Below are 19,583 nucleotides of genomic sequence, written 5' to 3'. Positions count from 1 at the left end.
GAAAATTTAATGAGGATTCCCAAAATGTGTTTAAAACAGTCATTTTCTCACTCCAAGTGGGTTTTGCACTTCATTTTCTCCCTGACTGTCTTTTTAAACTGTGTTTCCGGCAGTTTAAAGTCTGACACCGCTTTTATTCCTGAGTGTACCAAATTTTGTGGTGTTTCTTATGTCATTGGATAGAAAATTTAATGAGGATTCCAAAACTGTGTTTAAAACAGTCATTTTCTCACTCCAAGTGGGTTTTACAGCCGATTTTGTCCCTGACTGTCTTTTCAGCAGTTTAAACTCTGACACCGCTTTTCTTCTCGAGTGTACCAAATTTTATGGTGTTTCTTATGTCATTGGATAGAAAATTTAATGAGGATTCCAAAAATGTGCTTAAAACAGACATTTTCTCACTCCAAGTGGGTTTTGCACTTCATTTTCTCCCTGTCTGTCTTTTTAAACTGTGTTTCCGGCAGTTTAAAGTCTGACACCGCTTTTATTCCTGAGTGTACCAAATTTTGTGGTGTTTCTTATGTCATTGGATAGAAAATTTAATGAGGATTTCCAAAATGTGTTTAAAACAGTCATTTTCTCACTCCAAGTGGGTTTTACAGCCGATTTTGTCCCTGACTGTCTTTTCAAACTGTGTTTCCAGCAGTTTAAACTCTGACACCGCTTTTCTTCTTGAGTGTACCAAATTTTATGGTGTTTCTTATGTCATTGGATAGAAAATTTAATGAGGATTTCCAAAATGTGTTTAAAACAGTCATTTTCTCACTCCAAGTGGGTTTTACAGCCGATTTTGTCCCTGACTGTCCTATTTGAAACTGTGTTTCCGACACTTCAAATTTTGACACCGCTTTTCTCCCTGACTGTACTAAATTTTGTAGTGTTTATTATGTCATTGGATAGGACATTTAATGAGGATTCCAAAAATGTGCTTAAAACAGTCAATTTCTCACTCCAAGTGGATTTTACAGCCGATTTTCTCCCTGACTGTTTTTCAAACTGTGTTTCCAGCAGTTTAAACTCTGACACCGCTTTTCTTCCTGAGTGTACCAAATTTTGTGGTGTTTTCTATGTCATTGTATAGAAAATTTGATGGGAATTCGAAAAATGTGCTTAAAACAGTCATTTTCTCACTCCAAGTGGATTTTGCACTTCATTTTCTCCCTGACTGTCTTTTTAAACTGTGTTTCCGGCAGTTTAAAGTCTGACACCGCTTTTATTCCTGAGTGTACCAAATTTTGTGGTGTTTCTTATGTCATTGGATAGAAAATTTAATAAGAATTCCAAAACTGTGTTTAAAACAGTCATTTTCTCACTCCAAGTGGGTTTTACAGCCGATTTTGTCCCTGACTGTCTTTTCAGCAGTTTAAACTCTGACACCGCTTTTCGTCTCGAGTGTACCAAATTTTATGGTGTTTCTTATGTCATTGGATAGAAAATTTAATGAGGATTCCAAAAATGTGCTTAAAACAGACATTTTCTCACTCCAAGTGGGTTTTACAGCCGATTTTGTCCTTGACTATCCTTTCACTTACTTAAACTTACTTTTGTTAAACTCGACGTTCGATCTAGTATAACAACTTTCACTAGCGTGCATAAAAGATGTACTTGTTGCACTTGTTACATAAATAACTATTTTTTAATATCTATAACTTTCCTGTTGAACATTTTTGTTGGGTTTTTTATACAGAGTAACAAAACTAAACTTTACTTTCTTTGACTCACCCTGTACACCAAGAACCAGCAGCAAGGCAATTTTGGGACGTACCACTGTAAAGAAGGGAAAAAAACGGAATTTTTTGAGTGGTTTACCGTTGCTGTGCCTCAAAAAACAACCGAGCTACAAATAGTCACAGTTTTGAGGCACTTTCTCTAGAAAATGGAGGTTTTGGTCCCCAAAATGTATTTTGTGAAATATCTCCTAACCTAGTAGAGATACGGGAAAAGTCCAAAAGATGAAAATTGCGTAAAAAAGGCCAAGGAAACTGAATCTGGTCTTTAAACTTACAAATTCCTTCTGAAACTCTATACAGAGTGAGCAAACTAACCTTTACTTTCTTTGACACACCCTGTACACCAAAAGCCAGCAAGGTAATTTTGGAGCACTCCACTGTAAAGAAGAGAAAAAGCGGAATTTTCTGAGTGGTTTACAGTTGCTGTACCTCAAAAAACAACCGAACTAGAAACAGTAAAAGTTTTGAGGTATTTTCCCAAGAAAATGGAGTTTTTGGTCCCCAAAATGGATTTTGTGAAATATCTCCTAACGGTAGAGATACGGGAAAAGTCCAAAAGATCAAAATTGCGTAAAAAATTCCAAGAAAACAGAATCTGTACTTTAAACTGACCAATTCCCTCTGAAACTGCATACAGGGTGACCAAACTGTAAATACCTTCACTCTTTTGATTCATCCTGTACACTAGAAGTTACCAAGGTAATTTTGGAACACACCACTAGAATTAAGATAAAAAACGGCTAAAAAGTGGATTTTCTAAACGATTTTGTCTCGGACTGCCTTTTAAACCGTCACTTTTGCAGTTCAACGTTTGACAGAACTTTTCTCTCTGACTGTACTCACTATTTTACTGTTTTTTACGTTATTGACTAGGAAATTTAATGAGGATTCCAAAAATGTGCTTAAAAACGTGATTCAGTCACTACAAGTGGGTTTTACGTGTGATTTTGTCGCAGACTATCCTGTAAACCGTTATTTTTGCAGTTTAAATTTTGACAGTGCTTTCTTCCCTGACTGTACCGAATTTTGGCGCATTTTATAGGTTATTGGATAGAAAATTGAATGAGGATTCCAAAAATGTGCTTAAAAAGGTGATTCAGTCACTTCAAGTGGGTTTGACGCGCGATTTTGTCTCAGACTGTCCTGCAAACCGTTATTTTTGCAGTTTAAATTTTGACAGTGCTTTCTTCCCTGACTGTACCGAATTTTGTAGCATTTTATAGGTTATTGGATAGAAAATTGAATGAGGATTCCAAAAATGTGCTTAAAAACGTGATTCAGTCACTACAAGTGGGTTTTACGTGTGATTTTGTCGCAGACTGTCCTGTAAACGGTTATTTTTGCAGTTTAAATTTTGACAGTGCTTTCTTCGCTGACTGTACCGAATTTTGTAGCATTTTATAAGTTACTGGACAGAAAATTGAATGAGTTTTCCAAAAATGTGCTTAAAAAGGTGATTCAGTCACTACAAGTGGGTTTGACGCGCGATTTTGTCTCAGACTGTCCTGTAAACCGTTATATTTGCAGTTTAAATTTTGACAGTGCTTTCTTCCCTGACTGTACCGAATTTTGTAGCATTTTATAGGTTATTGGATAGAAAATTGAATGGGTTTTCCAAAAATGTGCTTAAAAAGGTGATTCAGTCACTACAAGTGGGTTTGACGTGCGATTTTGTCTCAGACTGTCCTGTAAACCGTTATTTTTGCAGTTTAAATTTTGACAGTGCTTTCTTCCCTGACTGTACCGAATTTTGTAGCATTTTATAGGTTATTGGATAGAAAATTGAATGAGTTTTCCAAAAATGTGCTTAAAAATGTGATCCGGTAGCTACAAGTGGGCTTTACAGCCAATTTTGTCGCAAACTGTACTTTATATCATCACTTTTGCAGTTCAACGTTTGACAGCACTTTTCTCTCTGACTGTACTCACTATTTTACTGTTTTTTATGTTACTGTATAGGAAATTTAATGAGGATTCCAAAAATGTGCTTAAAAAGGTGATTCATTCACTACAAGTGGGTTTAACGCGCGATTTTGTCGCAGACTGTCTTTTAAACCGTTATTTTTGCAGTTCAAATTTTGACAGTGCTTTCTACTCTGACTGTACCAAATTTTTAAGTGTTTTTTTAGGTTATTGGATAAGAAATTTAATAAAGATTCCAAAAATGTGCTTAAAAATGTCAGAAAAACTTTCTACAACGGAGAAAATTCGTTTGAAAGGAAAATTGTTTTTGACCTAAAAACGTGAATATCTCAAAAACGCCTCGATTTTTTTTATTCCAAAAAATTGAGGGCTATTTGTTAGACTTTTCAAATACTAACATTGCCTGGTATGTAAGGAAATTAATGCTTTTTATGGTGTTTTCAGGACGCAAAGTACGAAGCTTTGATAGAACAATTGGACCGATATTCCAAGCATGGCCTCCCTCAAAATTCCGATTATTATCAGGGCCAATGCGAAGAAGCAATTGAGGCATTATTCAAATTGGAGGATGACTGGAAAGACATAATAACCGATTACTCTGGTAAGTTTCAGATATATATTACAAAAGTGCTTTTTTGTAGTGATTTTTTCGTGTAAACATGCCTATTTTGTGAGTGTTTTAAGAATCAAAGTACCAGTTTAGTTCAATCGCCTCTAACTCGGTTACTTTGACAGATACGTCAAAACGTCACAGAAACTAATTTGTAGCCTGGAGTTTAAGCTTTCAGAAAGTGTCATTACAAAAAGTTGTAGCTTTTACCGTTTGACCGCTAGAGGGCCTGAAAGAGCGGACGTCATTGGTGTGAATCTTCACAAATTATATTGTCTAAAACGTTTTATGAAAATCTGTCAAATTTGACAGTTGTCATAGCAGCAATGTAGTAGAGTTTTATGAATTTGTCTTCAGAATTTTAATTTTTACAGTTTGACCGCCAGAGGGCGTTGAATATATGTTTTGACATAATTTTGAAAAATCATCCATAACTCGGTTATTTTGACAGATACGTCAAAATGTCACAGAAACTAATTTGAAGCCTGGAGTTTAAGCTTTCAGAAAGTGTCATTACAAAAAGTTGTAGATTTTACCGTTTGACCGCTAGAGGGCCTGAAAAGAGCGGACGTCATTGGTGTGAATCTTCACAAATTATATTGTCTAAAACGTTTTATGAAAATCTGTCAAATTTGACAGTTGTTATAGCAGCAATGTAGTAGAGTTTTATGAATTTGTCTTCAGAATTTTAATTTTTACAGTTTGACCGCCAGAGGGCGTTGAATATATGTTTTGACATAATTTTGAAAAATCATCCATAACTCGGTTATTTTGACAGATACGTCAAAATGTCACAGAAACTAATTTGAAGCCTGGAGTTTAAGCTTTCAGAAAGTGTCATTACAAAAAGTTGTAGCTTTTACCGTTTGACCGCTAGAGGGCCTGAAAAGAGCGGACGTCATTGGTGTGAGTCTTCACAAATTATATTGTCTAAAACCTTTTAGGAAAATCTGTCAAATTTGACAGTTGTTATAGCATCGACCTATTGTTAAAACACGTCACGTGATCGTGACAATTTTAATTTGCAGCTGTCAACACCGTAAAGTTAAATTGACACCTGTCAATAACAGTCATGTGACTCGGAAAATGTCACCTTTAACCTTGAAAAGTCTGTAAATTACATTTAAGCAGCTAAAATTGTAAAAACACGTCACGTGATCGTGACAATTTCAATTCGCGGATGGCAACACTGTAACGGTAAGTTGAAGCTTATGTTCAAGAGTCACGTGACCAGGAAACTGTCATTTTTAACTTTAAGGTGTCTGTAAATTACATTTAAACCGTTGGAAAACTTACATTGTGTGCAGCCGACAACACTGAAACGTGAAATTAAAACTTGTCAAAAACTCATGGTCATGTGACCAGGAAAATAGCATCTTTAACTTTGAAGCACTTGCCAGATTTAGGTACAGTCAGGCAGAAAAGCGGTGTCAAAGATTGAACTATCAGAAACACAGATTGAAAGGACAGTCAGGGACAAAATCGCCTGTAAAATCCACTTGGAATGAGAAAATGACTATTTTAAGCACATTTTTGGAATCCTCATCAAATTTACTATCCAACAGCCGAAAAAAGCATTTACAAAATTTGGTACGGTCAGCGAGAAAAGTTGTGTCAAAGTTTAAACTGCCATAAACACAGATTGAAAGGACAGACAGTAACAAAATCGCCTGTAAAACCCACTTGGAATGAGAAAATGACTATTTTAAGCACATTTTTGGAATTCTCATTAAATTTACTATCCAATAACCTAAAAAGCACTAACAAAATTTGGTCAGGTCAGTCAAAACAGTCAGGCAGAAAAGCGGTGTCAGAGATTGAATTGTCCTAAACACAAATTGAAAGGACAGACAGTCACAAAATCGTCTGTAAAACCCACTTGGAATGAGAAAATGACTGTTTTAAGCACATTTTTGGAATCTTCCATTTATTTTCCTATGCAATAACCTAAAAATATACTACAATATTTGGTACAGTCAGGCAGAAATGCGGTGTCAAAGATTGAACTGTCAGAAACACAGATTGAAAAGACCGTCAGGAACAAAATGGCCTGTAAAACCCATTTGAGGTGAGAAAAGGACTATTTTAAGCACACTTTTGGAATCCTCATGAAATTTCGCATCCAACAACCGAATAAAGCACTGCAAGATTTAGTAGTCAGGCAGAAAAGCGGTGTCAAAGTATAAACTGCAATAAATACAGTTTGAAAGGACAGACAGACACAAAATCGTCTGTAAAACCCACTTGGAATGAGAAATTGACTGTTTTAAGCACATTTTTGGAATCTTCATTAAATTTCCTATCCAATAACCTAAAAATATACTACAAAATTTGGTACAGTCAAGGAGAAAAGCGGTGTCAAATTATAAACTGCCATAAACACAGATTGAAAGGACAGACAGTCTCAAAATTGCCTGTAAAACCCACTTGGAATGAGAAAATGACTGTTTTAAGTACATTTTTGGAATCTTCATTAAATTTCCTATCCAATAACCTAAAAAAGCACTTACAAGATTTGGTACAGTCGGCGAGAAAAGTTGTGTCAAAGATTGAACTGTCAGAAACACAGATTGAACGGACAGTCAGTGACAAAATTGCCTGTAAAACCCACTTGGAATGAGAAAATGACTATTTTAAGCACATTTTTGAAATCCTCATCAAATTTTCTATCCAACAGCCCAAAAATATACTAAAAAATTTGGTACAGTCAGGCAGAAAAGCGGTGTCAAAGTATAAACTGCCATAAACACAGATTGAAAGGACAGTCAGGAACAAAATCGCCTGTAAAATCAATTTGGAGTGAGAAAATGACTATTTTAAGCACAGTTTTGGAATCCTCATTAAATTTCCTATCCAATAACCTAAAAAAGCACTGCAAGATTTAGTAGTCAGGCAGAAAAGTGCTGCCAAAGTTTGAACTGGCAGAAACACAATCAGGAACAAAATTGCCAGTAAAACCCACTTGGAATGAGAAAATGACTGTTTTAAGTACATTTTTGGAATCTTCATTAAATTTCCTATCCAATAACCTAAAAAAGCACTTACAAGATTTGGTACAGTCAGGCAGAAAAGCGGTGTCAAAGTTTAAACTTCCATAAACAGAGATTGAAAGGACAGTCAGGGACAAAATCGTCTGTAAACCCCTTTTGGAGTGAGAAAATGACTGTTTAAAGCACATTTTTGGAATCCTCATTAAATTTCCTATCCAACAGCCTAATAAAGCACTTAAAGATTTGATACTGTCAGGCAGAAAAGCGTTGCCAAAAATCCAACTGCCAGAAACACATATTGAAAGGACAGCCAGGGACAAAATCGCCTGTAAAACCCACTTGGAATGAGAAAATGACTGTTTTAAGTCCATTTTTGGAATCTTCATTAAATTTCCTATCCAATAACCTAAAAAAGCACTTACAAGATTTGGTACAGTCGGCGAGAAAAGTTGTGTCAAAGATTGAACTGTCAGAAACACAGATTGAACGGACAGTCAGTGACAAAATTGCCTGTAAAACCCACTTGGAATGAGAAAATGATTACTTTAAGCACATTTTTGGAATCCTCATCAAATTTCCTATCCAACAGCCCAAAAATATACTAAAAAATTTGGTACAGTCAGGCAGAAAAGCGGTGTCGAAGTATAAACTGCCATAAACACAGATTGAAAGGACAGTCATGAACAAAATCGCCTGTAAAATCAATTTGGAATGAGAAAATGACTATTTTAAGCACAGTTTTGGAATCCTCATTAAATTTCCTATCCAATAACCTAAAAAAGCACTGCAAGATTTAGTAGTCAGGCAGAAAAGTGCTGCCAAAGTTTGAACTGGCAGAAACACAGTTTGAAAACACAGTCAGGAACAAAATTGCCTGAAAAACCCACTTGGAATGAGAAAATGACTGTTTTAAGTACATTTTTGGAATCTTCATTAAATTTCCTATCCAATAACCTAAAAAAGCACTTACAAGATTTGGTACAGTCAGGCAGAAAAGCGGTGTCAAAGTTTAAACTTCCATAAACAGAGATTGAAAGGACAGTCAGGGACAAAATCGTCTGTAAACCCCTTTTGGAGTGACAAAATGACTGTTTAAAGCACATTTTTGGAATCCTCATTAAATTTCCTACCCAACAGCCTAATAAAGCACTTAAAGATTTGATACAGTCAGGCAGAGAAGCGTTGTCAAAAATCCAACTGCCAGAAACACATATTGAAAGGACAGCCAGGGACAAAATCGCCTGTAAAACCCACTTGGAGTGAGAAAATGACTGTTTAAAGCACATTTTTGGAATCCTCATTAAATTTCCTATCCAATAACCTAAAAAAGCACTAAAAAACACTTTTATGTAATAAGTACTTAAATCTAGTACGATCTCCTGTCAAACTGCGCTAATTACCGCATTCGTGTAACCCAAAACTTAAATTGAATCTTACGGAACGTTAACTCGGGTTATAATTAAATTTTACCACCCTCACAAGACCCTGGTTACTGGTTACTTTTTTTGGTACACCAGATTTATAGTAAATCTCCCTTAAAAACCAATACAAAAGTTTCGTAAAGAAATAGACCAATCACAGACAATCTTCAGCGTTGCGTAAAGAAATAGACCAATCACAGCTAATCTTGAACGTTTCTGGACTGGTAATGAAATATACAATTACTTTTTTAATAAATCCTCCAATCCACATCCTCAGTACAGCTTTTTGATTGCAGATTTAAGCGACAGACAGCAACAGCAACAGACTGCATTGTGGGAACTAATAAAGACTGAAGTGGCCTATATAAAAACTCTAAAAGTAGTTACAGATGTAAGTATAATTATTATTATTAGTCAGTTCAAGAAAGAAATTTCTACATATAAAAATAATAAAAAAAATAAAAATAAATAAATAAATATACAGGGTGATTCCAAAGTTGGTGCTTTGCTTTCACCTGCGAATAGGGCTTCAAAAAAATAATTTTTTTTTTCCTTTGACGCTTTTTCGAAATATGAACAATAACAAGACGGGTGTCAAAGTTTTACTGAAAAAAAAAAACAAAATAAAAAATAACTTAAATTTAATTTTAACTAACTACAGGTTATTCCTTATCAACAGAAATAAACAAAAACAAAAGATTTCAGCCGCCTTTGAACTAAGTTTTAATAATTTGACATTTTAAATTAAAACAGCATTTAATTTTAGGCACGCATTAAGACGGTTTTTATTTTTTTACTCGAAAGCGGTGCGTCGTAGCAAAAAATAATAAAAGGGGTTTTATTTTTCGAATTGAACACGGAATTCAATAATAAATTTTATGTTGAAAAAAAACCAGTAGTGTAATATTTTTTTTCAAAAATGTTTTAAAAAAATTGTACGCGCGCCACTGGTAAAAGCAAGGAAATTGTTGTTTCTTGGAAAATTTCCTTTCCACGTAGCTACTGACACCTACAAAATTTTGTCTAATTACTTCAAGTGGTTTGGCCAAAATCATTAAATTTAAATTTTTTCAGTAAAACTTTGACACCCTGTATCTTCGTTATTGTTCATATTCCGAAAAAGCGTCAAAAAAAAAAAACCTTATTTTTTGAAGCCCTATTCGCAGGTGAAAGGAAAGCACCAACTTTGGAATCACCTTGTATAATTTTGAAATATTTTTTTTTTTTTTAGTTATTTCTTGGTTGCCTAAGAAACTTACAATCCAAGAACCTGTTCAAAGACGTAGACACGGATAAACTGTTCTCCAACATAACTGAAATATTGGAGGCAAACGTGACCTTTTGGAGAACCACTCTGTTTCCATTGGTTCGGGATATGAGGAAATACAAACGGCCTACCTGTTTGGAGAACATGTTGGAGGGTTTCTCCAGCTTGGATGAAACGTTTAAGCCGTATTACAAGTATTGTGCAGAACAATCCAGGTGAGTTATACGTTTCTACAATTTGAAACTGTAATTCTGTAATTTTTTCTCTTGAGGGAATTTAGCAAAAGTCTAAAGGGAAAAATTGTAGCTTGGCCAATTCTCTATCATAACCTTAGAGAGACGTTTTGTCCTTAAGGGCCTCAGAAGGGAGATATTGGCTCCGGAATGTTTAGTAGGGCAAAGTGTCTGAATGTTTACTTACACAACTTCAATCTTCCTTAACTCGTTTCCATAGCGAAATTCAAGGAAATGTTAAGGAACAAAAATTATAGGAAATTTAATTTTCTACCAAAAACTAAGAGAGATATTTTCTCATTAAGGGCCTCATAAGGAAGATATTGGCTCCGGAATGTTTAATTTAAAGGGCAAACTGCCTGAATGCTTACTCACGAAACTTCAATCCACTGTAACTAATTTCCATGACAAAATTCAAAAAAATTTTAAGGAACAAAAATTGTAGGAAATTTAATTTTCTACCAAAATCTAAGAGAGATATTTTCTCATTAAGGGCCTCATAAGGAAGATATTGGCTCCGGAATGTTTAATTTAAAGGGCAAACTGCCTGAATGCTTACTCACGAAACTTCAATTTACTGTAACTAGTTTCCATGACAAAATTCAAGGAAATGTTAAGGAACAAAAATTGTTGGGAATTTAATTTTCTACCAAAACCTAAGAGAGACATTTTGCTCTAAAAAGCGCCAGAAAGGAGTTATATTCCGAAAACTTTAATCAGGTTATTTGAAAACAATTTTTACAGTGTTATTATGTGCTATATATTTTGTCAACAACGATAGTAAAATACATTTTTTTTGCGCAGATGTCAGCATTATTGCCGAGAAAATCTGGAAAGTGAGGTTTTTACTGCCTATTTGACTTGGTGCGAGAGCCAGAAAGACTGTAACCGGTGAGTTTTATGTACTTTGTTTCACTATAATGGAGGAGATTTTATATTTTGATAGCGAATATAAAAAAAACTTGAGAAATATGCGTTATTTGCATTTACGATGATTAACGTGAACATACTAAAGCCTTGCTTCAGTAGCTTTCACCGTTCCGACGCTAGAGGGCGTTCAAATTGACCGTTATTTTGAAATTTGTCTAAACCAGTCATCTGCGCAGCCGTCTCTTTAAACGTAAATAACCTTGTTATTTGCCAAGTTACGGTAAAAGTTTATTTTAGTTTATTTATAGAAGAAACTGCAAGCTTTCCAAAAACATACACTTTTCAATGTAACTTGCACCGTTTAGTCGCTAGATGGCGTTAAAATTGAATTATACTTACCATCGGTACACTCATTTTGACATTCCTTTTTTGATCGTTAATAACTCAGTTATTTGTTGATGTACAATCAAAAGGTATTGAAGTGAAAAGATAGTCCAAACTATGACCTTTCCAAAAATATTTTTATTTGCTTAAATAGCTTTCACCGTTCCGACGCTAGAGGGCGTTCAAATTGACCGTTATTTTGAAATTTTTGTCTGAACTTTATCTGCTAGATGGCGTTAAAGTTGAGTTAAGTTTTTTTTTGTAATTTGACAGTTTTGACGTATCTGACAGGTAACTAGACATAGTTTTAAGCACACTCTGTCAAAATAACAGCTCAAATATGTCAAAATCCTCACTGAGGAAGTGTAAAGTGTACTGTTTGACTCTTGAAATAGCAGGTTTTGTGCTAAAGCGAATAAAATGAAGTATTTTTGTGATATTTTGACAGTTTTGACGTAGCTGACAGTTGACTAGAGACAATATTCTGTCAAAATAATATCCCAACTGTCAAAATTGTCAACGTGAAACTGTCAAGTGTTGTTTTTGCATTGTTGACATCTTTTGAAACATTTTTGTGGTAAAATTAACGTTTATGTGATTCTTTGACAGTTTTGACGTATTGGACAGTTGATTAGAGACAGTTCTAAGTATATTCTGTCAAAATAACCAACTCAACTGTCAAAATTCTCACCGTAAAACTCTAAAGTATAGTCTTTGCATTGTTAACATTTATTGTAATAGTTTTTGTAGTAAAAGAAAGGTTTTTTGTGATATTTTGACAGTTGTGACGTATATCTGACAGTTGACTACAGACAGTTTCACCCACATTCTGTCAAAATAACAGCTTAACTGTCAAAATCCTCAAAATGTTGTATTTGCAATGTTAACAGCTCTTGAAATAGTTTTTGTGGTAAACGAAACGTTTTTTTTAATAGTTTGACAGTTTTGACGTAGATTACAGTTGACTAGAGACAATATTCTGTCAAAATAATATCCCAACTCTCAAAATTGTCAACGTGAAACTGTCAAGTGTTGTTTTTGCATTGTTGACATCTTTTGAAACATTTTTGTGGTAAAATGAACGTTTTTGTGATTCTTTGACAGTTTTGACGTATTGGACAGTTGATTAGAGACAGTTCTAAGTATGTTCTGTCAAAATAACCAACTAAACTGTCAAAATTCTCACCGTAAAACTGTAAAGTATAGTCCTTGCATTGTTAACATTTATTGTAATAGTTTTTGTAGTAAAAGAAAGGTTTTTCGTGATATTTTGACAGTTGTGACGTATGACAGCTGACTGTAGACAGTTTCACCCACATTCTGTTAAAATAACAGCTTAACTGTCAAAATCCTAAAAATGTTGTATTTGCAATGTTAACAGCTCTTGAAATAGTTTTTTGTGGTAAACGAAAAGTTTTTTTAAATATTTTGACAGTTTTGACGTATCTGACAGTTGACTATAGACAGTTTCAAACACATTCTGTCACAATAACAGCTTAACTGTCAAAATCCTCACCGTGCAAATCCTTCTCAAGAAGTTACAGACCAAAAGGTAACAGAATGCACCAAAGTGCTCTTTTTCAACTATGTAGTTTAATTTTTCAAATGAGAGTAGCTCCTTTATTTGAAGAGCTATCAAAAACTATTAATAAAGGAAGTTGTAGCAAAATTTATGCTCTACAGGATTATATTAATGTGTTTTCATCATCAAGGGCCTCCTCAAAGAGTTACAGGGCGAAAAGTGACAGAATGCACCAAAGTGCTCTTTTTCAACTAGTTTGATTTTTCAAGTGAGCGTAGCTCCATTATTTGAGGAGCTATCAAAAAGTGTTAATAAAGAAAATTGTAGCAAATTTCATGCTCTACAAGATTGCACTAAGACGTTTTGTCCTTAAACTCCTCCTATCCACCTTAAAATAACTGTCTATTGTGAAAGACTACTTACTTTTCTCTTTTGTATCACTAGTGAACAATATTATATTAGAATGTAATTGATTTTGTTATTTCTGTTTTCAATCCTAAACAATATACTTTTACCTACTACTCTACAAAAAAAATCTCGTTGCATAAAATATTAAAATGTTTTAATATTGCAGATTGAGGTTAATGGACATTCTGGTGCAGCCCATGCAACGACTCACCAAATATGGACTACTTCTGAAAGCCATACTAAAGAATACCGACGAAGACGTAGAGAAAGAGAGCCTACAGTCTATGGTGAGTGGATTTTTATACAGTGAGTGTCACAAATTGCGAAAAGTACGAGAATCTCGAGAACGGTAAGAGATACAGAGTATCTACAAACACGTGAGACTGTGAGATCATAGTTTTCTTCACAAAGTTAGGGATCAGTTGGTTGTGATGGCAACATGGCTGGTATATTGACAGTTGTGACGTATCTGTCAACTCAGAAACTGTCTTAACATCACGTGGCAAGTGTCAGATACGTCAAAACTGTCAAATTTATTCCATTAAACACGTGAGACTGTAAAATCATAGTTTTTTTCCGGAAATAAGAGATCAGATCGTTGTAATGGCAACATGGTTGGTATATTGACAGTTGTGACGTATCTGTCAACTCAGAAACTGTCTTAACATCACGTGGCAAGTGTCAGATACGTCAAAACTGTCAAATTTATTCCATTAAACACGTGAGACTGTAAAATCATAGTTTTTTTCCGGAAATAAGAGATCAGATCGTTGTAATGGCAACATGGTTGGTATATTGACAATTGTGACGTATCTGTCAACTCAGAAACTGTCTTAACATCACGTGGTAAGTGTCAGATACGTCAAAACTGTCAAAGTTATTCCATTAAACATGTGAGACTCTAAAATCATATTTTTTTTCGGAAAGAAGAGATCAGATCGTTGTAACAGCAACATGGTTGGTATATTGACAGTTGTGACGTATCTGTCAACTCAGAAACTGTCTTAACATCACGTGGCAAGTGTCAGATACGTCAAAACTGTCAAATTTATTCCATTAAACACGAGAGAGTGTCAAAATCATAGTTTTTTTCGGAAAGAAGAGATCAGATCGTTGTAACAGCAACATGGTTGGTATATTGACAGTTGTGACGTATCTGTCAACTCAGAAACTGTCTTAACATCACGTGGTAAGTGTCAGATACCTCAAAACTGTCAAATTTATTCCATTAAACACGTGAGACTGTAAAATCATAGTTTTTTTCGTAAAAAAGAGATCAGATCGTTGTAATGGCAACATGGTTGGTAATATGACAGTTGTGACGTATCTGTCAACTCAAAAACTGTCTTAAGATCACGTGGCAAGTGTCAGATACGTCAAAACTGTCAAATTTATTCCATTAAACACGAGAGAGTGTCAAAATCATAGTTTTTTTCGGAAAGAAGAGATCAGATCGTTGTAACAGCAACATGGTTGGTATATTGACAGTTGTGACGTATCTGTCAACTCAGAAACTGTCTTAACATCACGTGGTTAGTGTCAGATACGTCAAAACTGTCAAATTTATTCCATTAAACACGTGAGACTGTAAAATCATAGTTTTTTTCCGGAAATAAGAGATCAGATCGTTGTAATGGCAACATGGTTGGTATATTGACAGTTGTGACGTATCTGTCAACTCAGAAACTGTCTTAACATCACGTGGCAAGTGTCAGATACGTCAAAACTGTCAAATTTATTCCATTAAACACGTGAGACTGTAAAATCATAGTTTTTTTCCGGAAATAAGAGATCAGATCGTTGTAATGGCAACATGGTTGGTATATTGACAATTGTGACGTATCTGTCAACTCAGAAACTGTCTTAACATCACGTGGTAAGTGTCAGATACGTCAAAACTGTCAAAGTTATTCCATTAAACATGTGAGACTCTAAAATCATATTTTTTTTCGGAAAGAAGAGATCAGATCGTTGTAACAGCAACATGGTTGGTATATTGACAGTTGTGACGTATCTGTCAACTCAGAAACTGTCTTAACATCACGTGGCAAGTGTCAGATACGTCAAAACTGTCAAATTTATTCCATTAAACACGAGAGAGTGTCAAAATCATAGTTTTTTTCGGAAAGAAGAGATCAGATCGTTGTAACAGCAACATGGTTGGTATATTGACAGTTGTGACGTATCTGTCAACTCAGAAACTGTCTTAACATCACGTGGTAAGTGTCAGATACCTCAAAACTGTCAAATTTATTCCATTAAACACGTGAGACTGTAAAATCATAGTTTTTTTCGTAAAAAAGAGATCAGATCGTTGTAATGGCAACATGGTTGGTAATATGACAGTTGTGACGTATCTGTCAACTCAAAAACTGTCTTAAGATCACGTGGCAAGTGTCAGATACGTCAAAACTGTCAAATTTATTCCATTAAACACGAGAGAGTGTCAAAATCATAGTTTTTTTCGGAAAGAAGAGATCAGATGGTTGTAACAGCAACATGGTTGGTATATTGACAGTTGTGACGTATCTGTCAACTCAGAAACTGTCTTAACATCACGTGGTTAGTGTCAGATACGTCAAAACTGTCAAATTTATTCCATTAAACACGTGAGACTGTAAAATCATAGTTTTTTTCCGGAAATAAGAGATCAGATCGTTGTAATGGCAACATGGCTGGTATACTGACAGTTGTGACGTATCTGTCAACTCAAAAACTGTCTTAACATCACGTGGTTAGTGTCAGATACGTCAAAACTGTCAAATTTATTCCATTAAACACGTGAGACTGTAAAATCATAGTTTTTTTCCGGAAATAAGAGATCAGATCGTTGTAATGGCAACATGGTTGGTATATTGACAGTTGTGACGTATCTGTCAACTCAGAAACTGTCTTAACATCACGTGGTAAGTGTCAGGTATGTCAAAACTGTCAAATTTATTCCATTAAACACGTGAGACTGTAAAATCATAGTTTTTTTCCGGAAATAAGAGATCAGATCGTTGTAATGGCAACATGGTTGTTAATATGACAGTTGTGACGTATCTGTCAACTCAAAAACTGTCTTAAAATCACGTGGCAAGTGTCGGATACGTCAAAACTGTCAAATTTATTCCATTAAACACGTGAGACTGTAAAATCATAGTTTTTTTCGGAAAAAAGAGATCAGATCGTTGTAACAGCAACATGGTTGGTATATTGACAGTTGTGACGTATCTGTCAACTCAGAAACTGTCTTAACATCACGTGGTTAGTGTCAGATACGTCAAAACTGTCAAATTTATTCCATTAAACACGTGAGACTGTAAAATCATAGTTTTTTTCCGGAAATAAAAGATCAGATCGTTGTAATGGCAACATGGTTGGTATATTGACAGTTGTGACGTATCTGTCAACTCAGAAACTGTCTTAACATCACGTGGTAAGTGTCAGATACGTCAAAACTGTCAAAATTATTCCATTAAACACGTGAGACTGTAAAATTATAGTTTTTTTCGGTAAGAAGAGCTCAGATCGTTGTAATAGCAACATGGTTGGTATATTGACAGTTGTGACGTATCTGTCAACTCAGAAAACTGACTTGACATCACGTGGTAAGTGTCAGATACGTCAAAACTGTCAAATTTATTCCATTAAGCACGTGAGACTGTAAGATCATAGTTTTTTTCACAAAGTTAGGGATCAGTTGGTTGTGATGGCAACATGATTGGTATATTGACAGTTGTGACGTATCTGTCAACTAGAAAACTGTCTTAGCATCACGTGGTAAGTGTCAGATACGTCAAAACTGTCAAATTTGTTCCATTAAACACGTGAGACTGTAAAATCATAGTTTTTTTCGGAAAGAAGAGATCAGATCGTTGTAACAGCAACATGGTTGGTATATTGACAGTTGTGACGTATGTGTCTACTCAAAAACTGTCATAACATCACGTGGCAAGTGTCAGATACGTCAAAACTGTCAAATTTATTCCATTAAACACGAGAGAGTGTCAAAATCATAGTTTTTTTCGGAAAAAAGAGATCAGATCGTTGTAACAGCAACATGGTTGGTTTATTGACAGTTGTGACGTATCTGTCAACTCAGAAACTGTCTTAACATCACGTGGTTAGTGTCAGATACGTCAAAACTGTCAAATTTATTCCATTAAACACGAGAGAGTGTCAAAATCATAGTTTTTTTCGGAAAGAAGAGATCAGATCGTTGTAACAGCAACATGGTTGGTATATTGACAGTTGTGACGTATCTGTCAACTCAGAAACTGTCTTAACATCACGTGGTAAGTGTCAGATACCTCAAAACTGTCAAATTTATTCCATTAAACACGTGAGACTGTAAAATCATAGTTTTTTTCGTAAAAAAGAGATCAGATCGTTGTAATGGCAACATGGTTGGTAATATGACAGTTGTGACGTATCTGTCAACTCAAAAACTGTCTTAAGATCACGTGGCAAGTGTCAGATACGTCAAAACTGTCAAATTTATTCCATTAAACACGAGAGAGTGTCAAAATCATAGTTTTTTTCGGAAAAAAGAGATCAGATCGTTGTAACAGCAACATGGTTGGTTTATTGACAGTTGTGACGTATCTGTCAACTCAGAAACTGTCTTAACATCACGTGGTTAGTGTCAGATACGTCAAAACTGTCAAATTTATTCCATTAAACACGAGAGAGTGTCAAAATCATAGTTTTTTTCGGAAAGAAGAGATCAGATCGTTGTAACAGCAACATGGTTGGTATATTGACAGTTGTGACGTATCTGTCAACTCAGAAACTGTCTTAACATCACGTGGTAAGTGTCAGATACCTCAAAACTGTCAAATTTATTCCATTAAACACGTGAGACTGTAAAATCATAGTTTTTTTCGTAAAAAAGAGATCAGATCGTTGTAATGGCAACATGGTTGGTAATATGACAGTTGTGACGTATCTGTCAACTCAAAAACTGTCTTAAGATCACGTGGCAAGTGTCAGATACGTCAAAACTGTCAAATTTATTCCATTAAACACGAGAGAGTGTCAAAATCATAGTTTTTTTCGGAAAGAAGAGATCAGATCGTTGTAACAGCAACATGGTTGGTATATTGACAGTTGTGACGTATCTGTCAACTCAAAAACTGTCTCAGCATCACGTGGTAAGTGTCAAATACGTCAAAACTGTCAAATTTGTTCCATTAAACACGTGAGACTGTAAAATCATAGTTTTTTTCGGAAAAAAGAGATCAGATCGTTGTAACAGCAACATGGTTGGTATATTGACAGTTGTGACGTATCTGTCAACTCAAAAACTGTCTCAGCATCACGTGGTAAGTGTCAAATACGTCAAAACTGTCAAATTTGTTCCATTAAACACGTGAGACTGTAAAATCATAGTTTTTTTCGGAAAAAAGAGATCAGATCGTTGTAACAGCAACATGGTTGGTATATTGACAGTTGTGACGTATCTGTCCTCAGAAACTGTCTTAACATCACGTGGTTAGTGTCAGATACGTCAAAACTGTCAAATTTATTCCATTAAACACGTGAGACTGTAAAATCATAGTTTTTTTCGGAAAAAAGAGATCAGATCGTTGTAACAGCAACATGGTTGGTATATTGACAGTTGTGACGTATCTGTCAACTCAAAAACTGTCTCAGCATCACGTGGTAATTGTCAAATACGTCAAAACTGTCAAATTTATTCCATTAAACACGTGAGACTGTAAAATCATATTTTTCTTTGCAAAGTTAGTGATCATCAATGTTTACTTCAGGGAAATTCAATCCCTCGTAGCTCGGCTCCACGGCAAAATTCAGGGAATTCATGGGAAAAAAAAATGTAGAAAATTCAATTCTCTACCAAAACCTTTGAGGGATATTTTGTCCTTAAGTGCCCAGTAAGCGAGATATTTACTTAGGAATGTTTAATAAAGTGAATACAAAATTTTAACTTTGACAGTGTGTATTTCAAAAATTGAGGGCATCCAAGATGGTATGTTTATGGGAAATTTTACTCATATTTCTGTGACAGTTTGTGACACAAATTCAGGGACACTCTGTATTATTTAAAACTAAATTTCACTCCAGTGATTTATTCTCGTTTCACTTTGGAAAAAAGTGTATTCAAAAAGGATTTTGGACCCTTCAATAAATAATTCCTCGTGTCTATTAAGTCCAGGCAAACTTCACATATTTCTCTCTCTCTGGCTTCTTCTAACACTTCCTCCTTCTTGATTTATTACC

The 19,583-nt window shown here is 34.9% G+C and overlaps 1 protein-coding gene across 3 annotated transcripts in view; it reads left to right on the top strand.

The window, feature by feature from the left end:
• LOC145733478 (uncharacterized) overlaps positions 1-19,583 on the top strand; it is a 242,926-nt gene that overhangs the window by 177,901 nt on the left and 45,442 nt on the right. For all 3 annotated transcript variants that reach the window (XM_081986324.1, XM_081986323.1, XM_081986325.1), the window contains 5 exons: positions 4,098-4,254; positions 8,971-9,065; positions 9,906-10,156; positions 10,979-11,065; positions 13,525-13,645. In XM_081986324.1, coding sequence (XP_081842450.1) covers positions 4,098-4,254; positions 8,971-9,065; positions 9,906-10,156; positions 10,979-11,065; positions 13,525-13,645 — 711 coding nt within the window. The remainder of the gene's footprint in view (positions 1-4,097; positions 4,255-8,970; positions 9,066-9,905; positions 10,157-10,978; positions 11,066-13,524; positions 13,646-19,583) is intronic.

Source organism: Ips typographus, linkage group LG9, assembly GCF_016097725.1.
Source record: "Ips typographus isolate SLU linkage group LG9, UJ_Ityp_2.0, whole genome shotgun sequence".
NCBI lineage: Eukaryota > Metazoa > Arthropoda > Insecta > Coleoptera > Curculionidae > Ips > Ips typographus.
The sequence above is the reverse complement of the archived record's forward strand: the minus strand, read 5'-3'. Positions and strand labels throughout refer to the sequence as shown.